A 20,316-nucleotide genomic window follows, 5' to 3' on the forward strand; every position below is an offset into this window, starting at 1 on the left:
AAAAAAAATCAAAAAAAAGAATGTGTATATACAGTATGTAGTCATATAGATATTCTGTCTGATGTATGCGGTTTTCTATCTCTCATTTGTTTTTCTACTACATGTGGAGTTTAACAGGAGTTTAAAGAGACCAGAGACTCTGTCCACGAAAGCAAAGGCTCTTTGAAGATATCATAGATACATTCATTGCATTGATCCACAACACAGGTTGGCTCCTGCCTCCTTACTAGTTTTTCTTTTTGCCAGATAAATAAATCAGACATGGGCTGTGAAAACCCAAACAACACGTTCAGTGGAACTGCAGGACACTATGCCATCATGTCAATAGAGGAGAATGGCAAGGCACTTCTGTCTTCACAAAGTTATCTGATTGAAAGATGGAGGACTGAGCCTTGGGACTGCTTTTGTTGTGTACAGTGACACTGAATCTAAACAGAACAGGAAATACTGCAGGGAGAAATAAATTACAGGAGCTTTGTTTGCCTACTTATCTAAACAGTGAATCTAGTTTGGATGATGACCTGCTTGTAAAAAACATCACTTGACATGGTTTTCTGAACAATCACTTGATGCTATTTATTTCCATCACATCAGAGGAGGACTCACCAGACATCAGATTTTGAACATGCTCTCATGCTTTCACTATTTTTGCACAGCAAATTATTATCATCAGTAACTTCACCTGTGCAGAACATCAGCTTATCTTACCTTTTTGAAATCTTCATATTCTTTCAAAAGAAATACAGCATTAACATTCTGCTTTGGTCCTGCGACTGCTCTCCGCTAAACTGACAAATCTAAAGAATAAGTTTAGTCCAAAGTAACCATTTTAGAGTCAATCTGTTTATCATTGCCGTTGTGCCAGTTTGGAGATGGTATGTTAAACAGATTTGCTGAATGATGCCATGAGATGAAAATGTCAAAAATGGTATTTCAACATTGCATTTCATTCTTTGGTGATGATTGTAAATAAAATAAGACACAGCAACTATGGACTTGTTTTGTAATAAGGCTCCATTTGCAAATACATTAATATCCTTTCTATTTGTGCTGCATGTCAGGACTAGGCCAAAGTCATCAACTGAACCACAACCTCTAAAGCCCTGCAGGGTTGCATGTGAGGTTCAAACTATCCAGTTAGTCTCTGGAAGTGGTGTGTTGATATAACAAACAGTCCAGTTACTCTCTGGCAGTGGTGTGTTGATATAACAAACACTGCAGTTACTCTCTGCCAGTGGTGTGTTGATATAACAGTCCAGTTACTCTCTGGCAGTGGTGTGTTGATATAACAAACACTGCAGTTACTCTCTGCCAGTGGTGTGTTGATATAACAAACACTGCAGTTACTCTCTGCCAGTGGTGTGTTGATATAACAGTCCAGTTAGTCTCTGGCAGTGGTGTGTTGATATAACAAACACTACAGGTACTCTCTGGCAGTGGTGTGTTGATATAACAAACAGTCCAGTTACTCTCTGGCAGTGGTGTGATGATACAACAAGCAGTCCAGTTAGTCTCTGGCAGTGGTGTGTTGATAAAACAGTAAAGCTACTCTCTGGCAGTGGTGTGTTGATATAACAAACAGTCCAGTTACTCTCTGGCAGTGGTGTGTTGATATAACAAACAGTCCAGTTACTCTCTGGCAGTGGTGTGATGATATAACAAACACTGCAGTTACTCTCTGCCAGTGGTGTGCTGATATAACAGTCCAGTTACTCTCTGGCAGTGGTGTGTTGATATAACAGTCCAGTTACTCTCTGGCAGTGGTGTGATGATATAACAAACACTGCAGTTACTCTCTGCCAGTGGTGTGCTGATATAACAGTCCAGTTACTCTCTGGCAGTGGTTTGATGATATAACAAACACTGCAGTTACTCTCTGCCAGTGATGTGTTGATATAACAGTCCAGTTACTCTCTGGCAGTGGTGTGTTGATATAACAGTCCAGTTACTCTCTGGCAGTGGTGTGATGATATAACAAACACTGCAGTTACTCTCTGCCAGTGGCGTGCTGCTGATATAACAGTCCAGTTACTCTCTGGCAGTGGTTTGATGATATAACAAACACTGCAGTTACTCTCTGCCAGTGATGTGTTGATATAACAGTCCAGTTACTCTCTGGCAGTGGTGTGTTGATATAACAGTCCAGTAACGCTCTGGCAGTGGTGTTTTGATATAACAGCAAGGCAGTGGTGTGTTGATAAAACAGTACAGCTACTCTCTGGCAGTGGTGTGTTGATATAACAGTCCAGTTACTCTCTGGCAGTGGTGTGTTGATATAACAGTCCAGTTACTCTCTGGCAGTGGTGTGTTGATATAACAGTCCAGTTACGCTCTGGCAGTGGTGTGTTGATATAACAGCAAGGCAGTGGTGTGTTGATAAAACAGTACAGCTACTCTCTGGCAGTGGTGTGTTGCAAGCTGATATAACATCATACTATTAGAACGCAATTCTGGAGTCAGGTCACATAACCTTTGTTAGATTCACGGTTGAGCCCTGAAATTATCACCAATTCAACACACACATTAACTTTCACGAAACAGCTCTGATGTATTTCCTTTATAAATAGCTGCTAATTAGTTTCAGCCGTGAAATGTATTAATGGTTAATAAAGAAGGGACTGCGCCCGAGTGTGCGTTATACCTAGATGCTCCTCAGAAGATTGAGACAAGTTTAGAATCCCACTGTCCTCAAAACGTCTTTTTTTTTTTGGCTGTCGGAACCAAATATTCACTATTCTTCGCTGTGCTTTGGTGACTTGATGAATGACTTGATGAAGATATTCTCTTGGAGAGATTAATATAGGTGAAATGACAAGATTGGAAGATCATTATGGACACTTATCATGTTCCACAATGGATTACATTAACATGATATTTTCTGTTTTCTAGTGACACATGTCAAACAAACTGTCTCCACAAAATGTCTCCATTCTTTTAATCAGGACAAAATATGGAAGACACATGATGAAAAGACCCTGAATTTTCAGATTCATGCAGAGTCCTAGTGAAACTGCAAGGTTAGCCCGGCGAGGACATTGGCTCCTTTTAATTTAGACCAGACAGAAAGAAGACTGTGCAAGAAGAAAAGAGGAACATCACAGTAGGTCAAAATGCTGTTAGAGACTCATCTATACATTTCTATGAGGTATTGATGCAACTGCTAATGGGAGAAATACATTGTTGCAGACTCTTTATGAACTGCTTCTTTATCACTCTGACAACATGATGACCCATAGCATGCTTTGCACTGGAAAATCTAAATATTTAGATATTCTGTTTTTTAAATCAGACTGTGGGATGGTGTGTTTGTCTGACTCCATTTAAAAATATGCATTCAGGGTAGAGAGTGAAGACTAAAGACCAAAGGACCAGAGGTTCTTGTTTCGCTGCGAGCCAAGAGACTTGTAGCATGATCAAGTACTCAATGTGCTACTGCAATATTCAAAAACAGTAGCCAATTGAGGTTTTGTGTGTTCAACTTGCCTTGCTTTGTAAACTTACACTATTCCGACATATAAGTAATGCTGCCCTCTTGCTCTTTGGACCATACATTACTGATGCTTTTTTCTTTCTTCACTCCGAGAATTATGGAAGGCCAGATCATATTCAGCACAGACACTCAAAATCTGATATCCTCATCAATTCCAGCAGGAAGTATTCAATTCCTATGGTTGGAGGGTCATTCTCTAACATCTGTTACTTAGTGCTCTCTTGTTTTTTGCACAGTGGAATTGTGTACACTGTTAGACTCTAAAAGCTGGAATTTAAATAACATGATTAAGCTTCTTGCCTGCAAAGAATTAATTAAGTCATCCATTCTTTTTTTAAATATGGCCATCATACTGTTGAATGAAGATTTAACACCTCAACCTCCAGCAACCTTATATTCCAAATCTAATGTCTAACTCACAATGTAGCCAGGGACTGTTTCGCGGACAGCAATGCCAGGACTCTTTTTTTGCCATCTTTAAAGACTTTTCTCTATCTTGAATGACTTGAATTGAACACATCATTCTCAGATATCATCATAACAAGATATTGATTTGCCCCCCCTACGGAGCTGAGACGATAATTACATAATCAAACCAGAAATATGCACTGAGACAATAAGGCACAGGGGAAGCAATAGCTGCTTTGATGTAGAATAATCTTTTATAAGAGTGTGGCTTTTTTTCCCTCTTCATCCCCACACCCCATGAATGCACTTTCTGATATTTTCCTGATTCTCACCACCGGCAACTTTGGCTTTAAAAGGGCCTTAACCCATTTGGCAGACCTGTAATTGCCTTTTATAGACTGTTAGCAGCAGGGGGTATTGCATATGACAAGAAAGCTTTGTTACTTTATTCACCTACACATTATGTACACATACACATTACTGCCTCTCAGACTCTAGACTCACAGATTATATGGTACCACGATTACCATGGTACCACGGTTACCATAGTGATTGCCGTGGACATTATAGCTAATGATAAACATGCCACACATGGGTCAAGCTGGGTCAAGAAATACAATTATGTGTTAATTCATTTCAAGTGTTAGGTGACCAAGAGTGCATCAGTGCACAGGTTATTTATCTTCAATGGCAATGGCAATGGCAATGGCAATGGCAATGGCAAACCCAGAGAAAGGAACGGCTAACTTAACTGAGTTTAACTTAGAATGTTTCAATAAACTGGTACTTCACAAGCAACAGTGAAGGTGTATCAAAATGTGATACAAATAGCTATAACTCTGTTGCTCATTGTATTCAATTAAATTCAATTTTATTTCTGTAGCGCAAAAAATTAAATTGTCTCAAGGTGCTTTACAGAACCCAGACCCTGAAACCCCAGCCTGATGCAGCAAAAACTGGTTTGATCCACAGTAAAGACAATTCATATACACAAGCATGCAGTATGAGCTTAAGTAAAACTAAGTTCATATCATTAAAAACAATGTGGCTAAGGAGCTATACTCTATATACATGATAAAGAGTGCAACCACACTGTGGCTTGTGGTTTCTGCAGAAATTAGAAAGGGATCAGATGCTTTCTTATAGTGGGGATCACACCCAGGTGTCTTAAGAGCAATGGAAACATTACAGTCTCTTTCTGTCAGAACTCTATATAGCTGCCCTTCACCACCACTACTAATGCTGTCACTGTAAACACGTGTGTGTTTTTATGGCAGAAAAACAAGTATATGCAGTATAAGGCCAACCATTTGATTTTAGGCCTAAAACAAGCTAACCAGGTGAGGATGCATGACTGTGCTCATAGGGTTTAAAGACAAATAATTCTTCAGAAATATAGACAGCAGTGAGTCACCAGATAATGCACACAAGGGAAGAACAGTCACTGATATCCACAGTGTTACACTGCCACCTGGCTTTGAAAAGCAGCATTTCTCTCATAGCATGCCTTACAACAGAACACATATGAATACTAAGCTAAATGTGAAATGCCTTAATTTGATTTAAATAATAAGAAATTATTAATGTATTTGTTACCATAAAAGAAGATGGTACTTGCTTACAAGAGGTGATGTATTGAATACATCACAGCATATTACAATGTGTGAGTGATGTACTGAATTCAGCCATGCAACCACACACACACACACACAAACACACAGGCCTAAGCACTCAATCACCCCGGAACCTTTGCCCGTAGATTCCCTCGTAAAACGTGGCATCCGGTCTAAAGGAGGCTCTCACATTTCTGCTGACACATAAACGAATCGTGTTCTACACCAATCCATCATGCTTGTCTTTCTAACTCTGGGTATTTGTTTACAGTGTGCTCTGAATAGTCTCAGAGTAGAAGAGCGAGACCGTGGTTAAGATGCTGTACAAGTTACAATATTTGGGCTTTGAATTTTGATAGACATGCAACAAAATGCCCTTTCCAGCTGAGATACAATGCAGGTTCTTTATTAATAGATGTTAACAGAAAGGGAACACATACAGTATGTAATGTGGGTATACCTGTGTATCTGCAGAGCTGACAACTTCTTTTTGATTTATTTCTCTTATTTAGGTTTAGATTATTCAGATATTCTTAACATTAACAATTTTAATCAGAATAAGGTTCGACATAGTTCAAACGAAATGTGGCCTGGGGACCTAGCCTCACATGACCAGCACTTTGTTACAAGACTTCACACATGAGGTCATGTTCTTGAAATGTGATGGGTAGACTATGGCTAAATCTGCCATGGGCAAGGCTGCCTTTCCCACTGAAACCCAACTACAACATGACAGTAAACATCCAGCATTGCACTCTGCTGTTTAAACCAATTCTTCCACTTTCAAGACCATTCCGTAGCATTCCATTGGTTTACATATTTCAATTCCAGTAGTTCCTGTAAGTGTTTCCACTCAGATGTTATCACATTCTTACACAGACAGACAGACAATTAGATTACATTACATTATGTACTCATAATGCATAAGGCCACACAAATAGTTCACTACATTAGATGCAGGTTGGACCATGCTGTCTTATCCTGACTTGAGTTTAACTTTATTTTATTTGGCACACAATTTTGGCCCAACGTGATTTTTCAAGCAAAGTAGATTATTAATAAAACAACAGTCAGTTAAGGAGAAGTCATTTTTAGTGTAGTTGTCAGGGGAAGGGTGGTGATCTCGCAAGAGAAGAACCTTCAAGAGTCCCCTGGTAGGATGGAGTTGGGAAGCTCACTCCACCACTGAGGTACCACAGGTGAAAGGCATCTGGGCTGACATCTTGTCCAGTGACAAATAGGCCATGTGGGTAGATCAGGTAGGTGCTGATCTGGTGGCTGCTCTGTACATAAGGATTAGTATACATGACTTGAACTTAATGTGAAGGGTAGCAAGGAAGCAGTGGAGAGTGCCAAACAGGAGAGTGACAGGTCCCTAATGGCCAATCAGAGGATTCACCCTGAAAGCAGGTATACGCCCACTAATAGACCATTACAATAGTCAAGGCTAACGGGTCTGCACAAAGATGTATGGCCAGATAGGGCCTGTTTTCCGTATGCTGTGCAGTGTAAAGCAACATGACTGTGAAGAAATGTCATGCCCTCACAGAAGGTTGAGTGAACATTATCATGACTCCCAGGTTTCACTCAGCTTTTATTGGAGCTAAACTAAATAGCCTAGTTGTACGCTGGGATGACCAGAAATGAATGATTCTGTATTCTGTATGGGTGTAAAACTAGCCTGACCCATACGTGGAAGCATGAGGTATTAAAGTAATGTCTGTGTTTGTTTTTGAATAAATCAGTTGAGGTAAACTCTTTGCCGGTTAATGACAGGGACCGTAGAATGTCTTTCGTTCAAGAGGGGCAAAAAAGTGGACACCAGGCACATACAAACAGTACTGGTAAATGCACTGTAAACCCGAAGTTCAGAGTACTTAAACTTTTGACGTAACCGATTACATGAAAAAATTTGAGTACATACATATATATTTTTCTAAGTAAACTTAACTTAAAAATTATACATCGACTATACTGATTTATTTTGTTATCATTTTCATAATTTTTGAAACTCTGAACTCATATTATTCCAAAATCTTACAGGATTTTGCCTCGTCGGATATTTGTGTTTCTCTGGGTCTTTCACTAGTTATTACGCACTTACAAGTTTTTGAAAGGGTATCTTCCTTCAATTCCAACTTCTTGCACAAGCTCTTACTGTAGAGAGAACTGTCATTGGTCAACTGCCTTCCCAGTGTAGCCATTGCATTTACACATACATCTGTGATTTAGCAGACGCTTTTATCCATAGCGATTTACAAGGAATTTTGCATTTATAGATCAGGAGCAGTTTAGGGGTTCACACTTATACACTTGGTAAGGAGGAGTAGGGAATCGAACTAGCAACCTTCCAACCTCTGGATTACTAAACGACACCTCTACCTTAAGTCTGCTGTCTCCGTCTCTCATCACATGAGCTTTGCAATGGTGTTCTCAACGACGTTGATGACGTCAGATACTAAAAAAAATTGAGTTATCAAGCAATGTTTACTCAAACAAATACATTCCAATACAATTAAAACGTCTTCACTTGCTCAGAAAACTAATACATTTTAAGTTGGGTCAACTAAATACCAGGTTTTAAGTACTGAATACATAATGTTAATGAGTTAGTAGAACTGTCTGGGTTTACAGTGTGGGGAAAAGCTCTGGATTGAGATTACTGGCTCAGATTCTGGAAGACAGCTACCAGTTCAACATTGTTTTGTTGTGACTGTTGAGACGAGACATGGTGTTGTATTCTGAGTATGAGCACATTGTAAACTTTATTGACGATTTCCTTTGAAGGTGCGATTGAGGAAACCTTATTTGAAAGGAAGAAGCTAAAGTATGTAGAACTGGTTAGGGAACGAGGTTGGCAAGCGCACACACCAGACCAGTGGAGATTGGTGTTTGCAACCTGCTACTCAGGTTCTATGGTTGTGCAGTCAAGTTGTTGTGTTTAGCTGCTGTGAGCTACAGACAGCGTATGTTGTAGCGCAACATGACACCATCTGTGCGTTGTTGTTGTATTCTGCTGCTTAAGATCTATGGTTGGGTAGTTGTTATATTGGTCAGGTTAGGTTGATGGGTATGGGTACCTGCATGTGACAGCGAGAGGATTGGCTGTTGTGGGGAGTCCACAATCAATAGCACAAGGAACTTAACATAATTTGTATAACTAAAATTACAGATTTCTATGGTTCTATGGGTGATACATGGGTGGTGCTCTCCATTCTACGTGATGCGCTTTACCTATGAAAACATGTTTGAATATAGATTACATGTATTTCAATGTTGCTTTGTTTATGTTTCCAGAAACCTAGATGTCATATTTGACTCAGATTTTAATTTTGAAACCCATATTAAAAATATAATGAAAACACCTTCTTATCACTTAAGATACATTGCTAAGGTGCAACTGTTTCTTTCTCAGACTGACACTGAAAGATTGATGCACGCTTTTATCACAGGCAGGCTAGACTACTGTAACTATCTCTTGTCTGGTCTACCAAAGAAAGCCAGTAGTCAATAACAAATAATACAGAATACTGCAGCACAAGTCACCAAAACAAGAAGGAGGGCGCACATTACACCAGTCTTTAAATCACTGCACTGGTAACCTGTTAGTTTCAGAATAGATTTTAAGATTATTTTACTAGTTTATAATTGTCATGCACATGGATGTATGTCAGATATGCTCTCAAGGTACATACCCTGTAGATCCCTCATGTGTTCTGGCACTGAACTCTTAACAGTTACAAAAGCCAGGACCAAGAGACATGGAGAGGCAGCTTTTAGTTTCTATGTTCCCAGCCTGTGGAATACTCTTCCAGAGGACCTAAGAATGGCTGAAACTGTGGAAACCTTTAAGCGAGATCTTAAGACATACCTTTTTTGATATTGATATTTATCTGTAGTGGCTCTGTTGTACATGTGTATGTGTGTGCTTTGTTATATGTTTGCCCTCACATTATGTGTCTTTTGTATACCTCTGGATGGAAAATTAGTGTCAGGCATAAGTAAAGCATCTGTGAAGCGCGTTGTGTTACCTCTTAGTATGAAAAGCGTGGTATAAATCCAGTTTGATTTGATTATTCTTTTCCCTTTATCCCGTATGGATGTATGGATGCCTCATCATGAGGCAGGGGGGTCCTTTTTATCTCTATATGAAAGTTTTCCAACAGTTTTCTGACACGTTTCTGTTTTATTTTTTGTTAAGTGTTGTTTTCCAACAAGGAAGTCCTTTGTGTGCTATTGTATTGTGTTGATTTTAAAAAGGTCAATAACTACATCTGAAATAAACCACAGAAATACAATGTATCATTAGTTCTACTAGGCTGAGCTATTTTAGTTGATGCGTATAAGGTAGGCCTACTAAGATACATTGACGTTATAGGTTATCGTCTTGAATTCTGAGTCCTTTGTTTATTGTTTAAGCTCCTGAATATTCAATAATTGAGACGTATTTCGACATTGCATTAGGGTTTGCAGTGACTCCAAAAGGTCGCATGATTTAACCTTAAGTCCCGTCCAGTAAAACAATCCTTACCATATTTTGGAAGTACCCTAGAAAAACGTCGCCTCACCTGCTGAGTGCTCCAGAATATCCCTCCGCAGGGTCACTGAGTGATTTCCAATTAGACAAATTAGAAGAAGAAACGTTTATTTCTGAATACGAATTCGTTTACTTTTATATAGTAATAAATACCGATAGTTAATATACTGATATGAAGTCAGACGTTGCAAATGGTGTACGATGTTTGTTAGGTACTATTTGCCAGAGATGAAGCGCTTTGAGTAGTACTTAGGCCACACTCAAACATGGCTACCGTAGAGAGTGGGCAACAACTTTAATATTTGTATTTATATGGGAACAAAGTATCCCAGTTCCGCTCTTGCGAAATAGTGTAATTGTATAATTGATTCAATATATGATTTTTAATGGTTTGTTTTTTCACCCAGTGCTCTAATTCGGGCGATTTTCTTGAAACTAATTTTTACGGGGAATTGTAGCTAGCTTGCTCCAAGGCTGAGGGGAATCAGTTGGATAGCAAGCTGGCTAGCTAATCGAATGTGTTGATAATTTCGCTCATTCCTGTATCCATTTTTGTGTCCGGACATCCTTTTTTGCATTGGGGATTTATCGGAGCATTTTTGTGTCGACTGGCTGCCGTGTTTTTTTAATCTACTGGAACCTTTATGGATGAGTAATATACTGCCATTACAAGACCGTTTGTGTTCTGCGATGTGGGATGAAGAGGATAAAGGAAAGTGGTCTTTGGAAATTTAGGGGGAAAGGACTGGGCTTCGCAGTTGGATATTATTTTAAATATATCGTCCTGCCCTGGATTTTCTACGTTAGTTGGAGTACAACTGAAAACCTTCGATTTGCATAGCCCACTGCATCGGCTGATAGGCTACCCGCTCCTTATTCTTTCACTGGATAGCTAGTGGTCTAGCCCCAACCCCCAAGCCATCGAAAACTAAACAAAGTACTGTATGTCACATATGACATTCATTGTCATGAGGGAAATAACTCAAAACTGATAGGGTTGGAAAGGTAAGTTTACATAGTTTAACGGTCTGTGTATTTCCCGTGTGTTTCTCTCAGCAACCCAATCCTACGTGTCTGTGGCAAGCGCTTTTTAATGCCGCCGCTGCATAGCGTTTCCCTACCAATCTCACACGTCATCGGTCAGTTTTATTCTGTGTCGCCCTCGTAATCATAAACGGGGCTGAAGGCAAATATTGTGCTTGTTATTTTTTTCGATTGATTGTGCAATTAATGCAAATCTACTCCAGTCACACGTGTTTCAATATAAACACTTAATATTAGCCTTCTGAGACATTAGAGATGCTGATCTCCGACCACATGGTGAACGTTATTTTTCTGCCTTGTAGCCTAGTAGGCTAGCCAAATATAATGATATGATTTGCAAGCTACAATTGACTTAACACATCTGCATACCAATTTTATTTTGTGTAACGTTTTAAGTACTTTTAATGGATGACACTTGCTACGCGTTAGGACAAGTCAGAACAGAAAAAGTCAGCGCCCACCGCACTGAACAAAGAACTACATTTCTCTTCAAGACTTGCCTGACAAAAACCTTTTATTTCTATCTTGGAAGCTATTTCTTGCTCTCTACAGTGGCTGCACATTAAAGACTTGGTGGCCCTTGCTACTTTTGTGCTTGTGATCTGCTAAGTTTAGAATTGACGCTGTTTTTGAAGTGAAACAATGTCTCCTGGACAGTGGCAATATTGTCTCGAGTTATCATTCAGCAGGCCATTCGTGTCTGTGTTCTAGAATGTTTTGAATAGAATTTCATCCTTTTCTGAGCAGATGTAGGTAGCATGGGGTCTTGCATCACTTTGGGGGAAAAGTGAACAAAGGCAAAAGCAGACTTGCACATGCTCTCCAAGTGAATCCATCCCTGTCTTTGTGCCCTCTTGTTTAACAATAGATGCCAATTGTTGCCACATACGTCCTGAAAAAAGTTAGTCCCTCATGGCATTACAGTGACGTGTATGATGATATTTTAATAATATTTCTCTCTTTTTATTAACTTGTATGGAAACAGATGGTGTTTATTATGCCTGCTATAGAACCAGAGAGCTCCTTGTTCAGGCATACTCCCTTCACCTAAGCTAGGCTCATACTCGTTCATGTGCAAGCCATCCAACATGTTCACATAATCATTTTTAAAGGATCTAGTTCTCGTACTATGCACATTGGATGGGAAACTGTATGTAGCGTCTTTAGAAGTTGCATTGGTAAAGTTTGATTGATGTTGCATGATGTCAAGGTAGTAGTTTTTTTTGCTGAATAAGCATTTTCCAACATCACATTGACCTAATGCAAAGCTTGGTTTACTGTACATTTAGACATAAGCTTTGTGCTGATTCATACATGAAAACTTTGTCTTTTAATTCTCTAAATATACACTTGACCTGCATCATACTTGCTGGAGGTCACAGTATTGACCCGGAAGTTAATTGTAATGTGTAGAGGGCTTTTCTGTTCCCTGTTAGATCCAAGCTGATATCATTGATCATACCATACTATTGCTAGGCAATCTGAGTGAAACACGTACTATATTGTGTTTCATTTGTTTGGAACAGTAGTACTACTAAGTAGTTTAGCTTGATAAGTGAAGTCTTTACATTTTCCAGTATAAAGAAATGTTCAGACCTAAGGGCCTTAGTTTTGAAAAAAAAATCTGAAAACTAACCGAAACAGTATAGCTATACAGTAAAGTATTACAAAATGATTGAGGCTAGCTCCCGATCAATGTTCTTTTTCAAATTCTTATTCTTCACTGTGATGGGGTGGTGGTGATGGGATAAATGCCCACAGGAGAAAACACCTATGGAGTAGGCTTAATGTAAATGTAGTGAAACAATGAAATGTTTGTTTGTATCAGTGGAAATCGGGCTGTCCACCTATTTCATTCAGCACTTTATTAGTATTTTCCTTGTTTGTGAAAAGGAATCAGTTGTGCTGCCTGGGTATCAGGTCTATCTCATGGCTGCATAGACTTTATGAGATGACCAGTACATATAGGGTGCTTTTATTGGTGTTTATCTGGAAGGAGCTTTTTAAATGACTTGCCTATACTCAGATTTATAATGATGTGGTTCCTATTAAATGCATCCCCATCGGCAGTTCTACTGGTTTTAATGAATTGAACCCGTTTCAGCAGTAAACATAATGTTAAACACTATATCAGGCTAGCAGCCTAATGTACAGCCAGTGCTGTTGTGCTGGTTTCCATGGGAACACTGCAAGCTTTTACAACTTAAATGTGAAATTTTCTTGAATACAGCACAAAATATTAAATCGCAATTGCAGTATTTCCAAGAGAAATTAGTGTTCATTTCAGAACAGCTATGACCAAACCATTAGCTAGCTGTATGTAGCCATATTACCACCTGTATCACAACAGACAATTCAACTTTCTCTCTGATTAGTCATTAGAGTGTTCTTTTTATGATGTATGTTTTGACAGAGGAGATAACTTAAGTTGTGTGGAGCTTTGGGTTAGCTTAGGTACTTCTAAATCTGATTGACATTTGATGATGATTCTCAATTCATCAGTCATTGATGGACACGATGAGCACCGCTCACAAGCTACACACCGATCATGTGAGGCTTGATTGTTTACCAAAGGTAAGATCCAATGAAGGCAGCTGAGGGAGGGGTCCTATGTAGTCCCTTGGAAGGCAGCATGCCTATTTAGCTGTGAGAACAGCGTGGCAGATGAGCTTTATAGAGGGTGAACCTTCTTGACTGGAGCCTTACCTTTTTTTCCCCCATGGAGTCAGAAATTAATTTCAACCCATCCCCATGTGAGAGATTGGGGTCATGAGCCCTGGTGGTCCTGTAGAACAACAAAATGGAGGAAATAAGTCTTCTTGTCCACTGAGAGGTGGATTCCTTTTGTAGGGTTGGAGAACAAAAGGATCCAGAGAATGGGGAGAAGAAGACAGCACGGCCAAGGACTGGAGACCGAGTTAACGATTGCCCTTAGATGCTGGCTGAAACTCAGCATTGTTTTAGCATCTTATGAATCACCAGGAATTTCAGCTAACAGGTATTGTCCTGACCCGATGGATGAAATATACAGCGTAGGTATATAAAGCTATTGGACGGGATGGATTACTGATCGGAGCTCAGGGTGCCCTTAAGCCACAGCCTCTGCGTGAAGTCGCTGTTATTAACTATCAGGTGTACCTGCGCTGTGTTACAAAATGTTATGTGCGCTGTGAATCCTGTTGAGGTACCGTTGAATTTAGTTATTGTGCTGTTGAAAAAAATAGGTAATTACATTTTAGGGGAAGGGGGCCATGGTTTCATAATCCGTCCATGGTATTGGGTCACCTAACCTATCTGATCGTTTTGTTTAACTAGGCACTTGGAGAAGGCAAGTGACATATCCGCATGAGATGACTGCTGTTTAAAAAACAAAAACATTACTGAATGATTTGAAGCCTGAGATGTATGTACCAGACAGTTGGAAGGCACAGTTACAATGTAAAAAGGGTTTCTGTTGTTAGATGCTCAATACGAGCCTAACAAGCTACTGGGTTTGCTGTTTAGAGAGTCAGACAGGAAGTTGATCTTCACTGTGGTTCCCAGTCATAGTTTGGGTCCTATTTGATATTTGCATGTCATTCTGATTGTATGCACGGACATACACACAGCAGGGAATGAATTGGCACTGGGTGCTGTCCAAGGTGTCCTCTTTTGTAGAGGCGGTGTAGACCATTAACTTCCCTGGTGAGAACTGTTTGCCTTCTGCCGGTTCAACATATGGATATACAAAAGTTGTCACGTTTGTAAGATATATAGAACTATTTTCAACAATTTTGCAGCCCCTCCTTGGTTTCTCAGTCATTTAAATTATACAGCCTTTGAATGATGTTTGTTACCTATGAGGAAATGGAAGGGGGTAAAGAGACACCCCTCTCCCCCAAACCATTGATGAAATGTGAAGTCTTCATTTAGGTCTGTTAAGAATAAGGAGGTGGTACAGTTTGCTTGCGTATTTCTTACTGGATTCAGGATTCCCACGGTGATGGAAAAGTCATGGCATCCAGTTTTTCCAGATCTGAAAGGTCATAAAATCTAGCACATTCATTGAAGAAAAGTAATGAAATCAGATGTTGCCGTATGTAGGTCTAATGAAACTAATTATGATTTTGCACGGATAAGGTTTCGTTGTGCAAATGTCTGCAGCTTGATACAGTTTCCACTGGATGGACAGTCTAACTAGCTTATTAGAAATAGAATGTAAAAGGTGGTTTAATAACATTCAATAATTAGGCCCAACCTGTGGGGGAAGCTATGCAATTTTGTGTACTTGTAAGCTGTGAAAGGTCAGCGAAAATGGTTGGGAACCCTGTGGATTATTCAGGGTAGTCAGTCACATGTTCTTCCTTAGTTCACCTCCATTCGGATTGTATTAATGAAATGGCAAAGCCTGGCGAGGTGAGCTTTTTTCTGGACTGATACCTGGGACAAGACAGGTAATTCATGAAAGTTAGCTGGTCCAGCCATTGATTTTTAGGAGCAGTCCAGCAAGGTGCTGACTACCTGATTCATAGCCTGTTGTGAAGAACACTGCCACTTGGCCTGGTCGGCAGGTGGCTCAGGTATGCATGTAATATGTGTGCTCACTTAAAGAAAGCTAATACATCAAAAGATGAGATTTTTGTCATCTTGCTATGATCGGCTACCAGTAATAGAGCACACAGTGCTTGGATCCAAAGTCAGACGGACTTGAAACCGTTCCTCTGTCTTTAAAAGTGTTCCTAGACTAAACTAATAGAGAAATACAGCATTGTTGTGTTGTGTTTTAACATAGAGATACTTTCATCTAATAAAATATAGAGAAGAACAAATTATATATATAACAATATGTATGTCTGTTTTGTAATTTCCTGGACCATAGCAAATCGTTTACAATAACACAAAATACACACTTAAATTCTGGCAAAACATACATTTATGTTTGTCCAGCTCATGTGTGGCCGAGGATGAAGATTTCTGGCCCTGTTGGTAAAGTGTATAGAGTGACATGTTCTGTACCATAGCACTGCAGGTTCAAATGCTGTCACAGAGGAGACTACAGTTGATTTGTTGTGTTAAAACCAAAATGGCGTATCTCTGGTCGTCTGACTTGCTGCACAATTGAAATTATATTTTAAGATTTAGAAGAGACATTTTCTTGTAGCTTCTAACTGAATGGAACATATTTTCGACTTTTACTTTAAGGGAGAGATGATACAGTCTACCAAATTAACTGGTAACTGGTACAACAGCTTCTCTTCTTTTTTGACCAAGGCCCAACAAGTTTCTTTGCTTTACATTAACCGAATCACGACTACTTTCAATGACGAACTTTTCACAAAGAATGTCCAGCACTAGTTTAAGTGCCTCAAGAGTAACGTATGGAATGCAATAGGATAATCTTTTGGCTCTTGCATGCTGTTTCAACCATAACTCGGAATAAGTTCTTGGGATAGGGGCTTGGCAAAGGAAGAGATCTTATATGGCTTTTAATGAACCTGTGTCGGCTTTCTTACTGACTCTTACTGAACCTGCACTTCTTTGTGGTCATTCCAGTGTTAGGAAAACTAATTTGCAGTCCCCCCTCACATAAATCAACAACAAATGGCCTTGAAACCTTACTCGTTCCCATGCCTTTGGTGTGGAACTTGGGCTGAAATCCAGAGGGCCATGACCTATGCCCCCTACAGATGACAGCTTAAAGTTTATTTTAAAATCACTTTTTTTATTTTATTTCATAGACAAGATTTTGTTAAACATCTTCAGTGCTTGAATTAAATCAGCATTAGTTGATGAGCATCATGATCAAAAACTGAATGTTTTAATCAGTGATGTAAGTTGATTGAAGCCTTTCTTTGAATTAATACTTTAAAAGTATGAGGAGATGGCTAAATAGCCGTAAAATAACGTGTAGAGCCATACCTTGAATAGTGCTCAACATGTATTGACATATATATATATATATATACACACACACCATATTTAATTTCTGTATTACACTATTTAGAAAATAAAGGCACAAATGCAGTATTCATTATATAATATTTCAGTAACATAAAAAAGTCAAGGTAATTTCTATGAAATGTATATAATACTAATCACTGTGTTACTCTCTCTCTTAGAATGTCATCAGAGGATAAGAGTCTGGACACCTCTGACAAAGGACCGTCTCCACCTCCTGGCAGCACAGGGGCCACGCCTACAGGAAGTCCTGCCCCCACTGACAGACGCCCTCGGGGACGTCCTCGGAAAGATGCAGGGTCCACAGCCCCCCTGCCAGGCCCTGCATCCAAGTCAAAGAAAAAGTACATTTAACCTCTACTTTCCCAAAATACACAATGCTGTGGTAAAGGGGGCAACATGTGAAAATAAACTTTTGGTTCCATTTTATTTAGAGAGGGGGTTTTAACCAGTCTTGGGTGCTTCACGAAATGCATTGAGCATTTTTTTATATATAAAATAGTCTTTACTGCTTCACATTTAGGGGTCATTCCTTTGAATCGTAGAACTAATAAGAGGTGACGGGACCTTAGTTCAGTGACTTTTTTTTTTTCAGATCATTGAGGTTCTACCTTACTTCAGATCTACAGATGTTGTGAGTTAAAGAGTTATAGTGAGAGTTTGCTGATTCTCGAGTTATGTCCTCTTAAGACTTGACACACGCATATAGACTGTATGAAGCATGAGTAATGGTGAAGAGAGGGAGAGACCGAGTTGTTTCACGTCTCCCCTTGTGGATTAAGCCAACCAGGTTCTATTTCAGTTCAATATAGTATAGCTCCTAAATGGCATCCCAACTTGGTTTCTTTTATATATAAGCAAGGTACTTAAAGAACACAGACCGGAAAACTGCACTGGGTGTGGAAAATTAAAATGGTTGCAATTTGCTGTTAGATGTTTATTGTTGTTTATGGTTTACATATCTGGGCTGTAGATGATCTGTACACTATGACTTGGTCTGTAAGGCTACTTGTGGCTGTTTTGCAGTGTGAATGCATGTTTAAAGATAGGATTTGATATGAAGATAAGGCTTTGTATACATAAAAAAAAAAAACTGTGCCCCCTGCTCACCATACACGCACGCACACACACGCACATGCACATGCACATGCGCATGCAAACACACTCACTCACTCACACACATACACACACACACACACGAGCGAGCACACACTTGCACACACACACACACACACACACACACACACACACACACACGCACGTGAACACACATACACACACACGCACACGCACACGCGCATGCAAACACACTCGCACACGCGCATGCAAACACACTCACACACACTCACACACACACACACACACACACACACACGTACACATACATGCACGTGAACACATACACACATACACACACACACACACACACACACAAATACACACATACACACACACACACACACAAACACACACACAGGATCTGCTTTGAGGCTTAGATTGGCTGACGAGAGGAGTGGACGTGTGGAGATCCGTTCAACTGACTCCAGTGCCAGGTTTTGGAACTTTCCTTCAGACCGGGAACTACTTATCACAGCAGCTTTTTTTTCTTCCCTCTATGGTGGGATCATGGGGATAAGTTATAGTGCACTGGAGTTGGGGGGTTGGGTGCCAAACAACAACCTGAAAGGTTTTGTTCTGCTCAGGACTGCCTGCATCTCTCTAACAACAGTAGCCCATAGAGTTAATTAATTTGAAGGTAATTCTATAATTACCATTATGTGTAATTACACAACAACAACAACAACAACAACAAACCCTGTGGTTTGTTTCTTAATGCCTGTGCTTTAGAAAATACATTGAGGCTCATTCTAAAGTTCGTAATAATGATTTAGGCTAGTAGCATGTTGTTAATGGCTGTTGTGTTGTTAATTATACAAATTCAGTTGTAGTGGTTTGAAAACATGTAAAAAAAACAGAGACTTTGAGGTGAAGAAATACAGACAGTTGAACTATGAGTGAGTCATTTGCTCAGTGTAGATGGGTAGAACTAAATTGTCTGTAGTTATTCTGTATAAAGCTTTGCTATACTGGGAATGCATAGGAAAATGAAGTGTTACTGATGATTGGTGTCCCGGATATCAGTTATACTGACAGTACTTAGCCTGTAGCTTTCGTTATACTGAGAATGAATATGAGGTATCAGCCGTTGGGCTGCTGTTGACCACAGTGCTGTTGCACTTCCCTCAAACATTTCTGTAAATATAATAAAACATAATGTTATAAGTATAAGTAGATAAGCTAAGCTTCTATACCAGTCATGTAACAACGGAATTGACATAATATGACAGATTAACATGTTTAACATAACTTATGTGTCCTATGTACAGTGGCAGGCAAAAATGTGGGCACTCCTGGTCAAAATTTCTGTAATTGTCAAAGTAGGGAGAAAGCTGTAAGTGTTTTCAGGTAGCCGTTTGTGATGTAGGCCTAAGAAATGGCAGTTAACAGGACCGGGTGAGGCCAAGTTGACAGAACTGCTCGTAGGATATCAAGAAAGGCAAGTCAACCTCGTTTGACTGCCTAGACCTTGAGGAAGATTTAGCAGACTCTGGAATGGTGGTGCATTATTCTATAGTGCAGCTACACCTGTACAAATATGACGTTCATGGAAGAGTCATCAAAAGAAAACCTTTCCTGCTTCCTCACCACAAAATTCTGAATCAGAAAAGGAACATCAAACCTGATGTTTTTGCAAACAAATCCTATGGACTGCTGAACTTTAAGATATAACTATTTGGCTGCAATCAGCAAAGGTATATTTGAAGGAAAACGTGGTGCAGAATATCATGAGAAGAACACCTCTCAAACTGTTAAGCACGGGGATGGATTGATCATGCCTTGCGCTTGTGTAGCAGCCAGTGGCACAGGGATGGATTGATCATGCCTTACGCTTGTGTAGCATCCACTGGCAAGGGGATGGATTGATCATGCCTTGTGCTTGTGAAGCACCCAGTGGCACGGGGATGGATTGATCATGCCTTACGCTTGTGTAGCATCCAGTGGCATGGGTATGGATTGATCATGCCTTGCGCTTGTGTAGCAGCCAGTGGCACGGGGATGGATTGATCATGCCTTACGCTTGTGTAGCATCCTGTGGCACGGGGAACTTTTCACTGGTAGAGGGAAGAATTAATTAAATTCCAGTAAATTACAAATTTACTGGAAGCAAACATCATACGATCAAAGCTGAAGATGAAGAGGGTGGTTTCTACAACAGGATAAGGATC

General features: G+C 39.7%; 1 protein-coding gene across 1 annotated transcript in view; it reads left to right on the plus strand.

Annotated features, from left to right (window-relative positions):
* The first annotated feature begins 10,703 nt into the window (after positions 1–10,703).
* Positions 10,704–20,316, plus strand: part of kmt2cb (lysine (K)-specific methyltransferase 2Cb) — an 84,338-nt gene continuing 74,725 nt past the window's right edge. Inside the window, exons 1-2 of the mRNA XM_080837116.1 lie at positions 10,704–11,053; positions 17,191–17,373. Coding sequence (XP_080693242.1) covers positions 17,192–17,373 — 182 coding nt within the window. The 5' untranslated portion in view covers positions 10,704–11,053; position 17,191. The remainder of the gene's footprint in view (positions 11,054–17,190; positions 17,374–20,316) is intronic.

Source organism: Sprattus sprattus, assembly GCF_963457725.1.
Source record: "Sprattus sprattus genome assembly, chromosome: 4".
Lineage (NCBI taxonomy): Eukaryota > Metazoa > Chordata > Actinopteri > Clupeiformes > Clupeidae > Sprattus > Sprattus sprattus.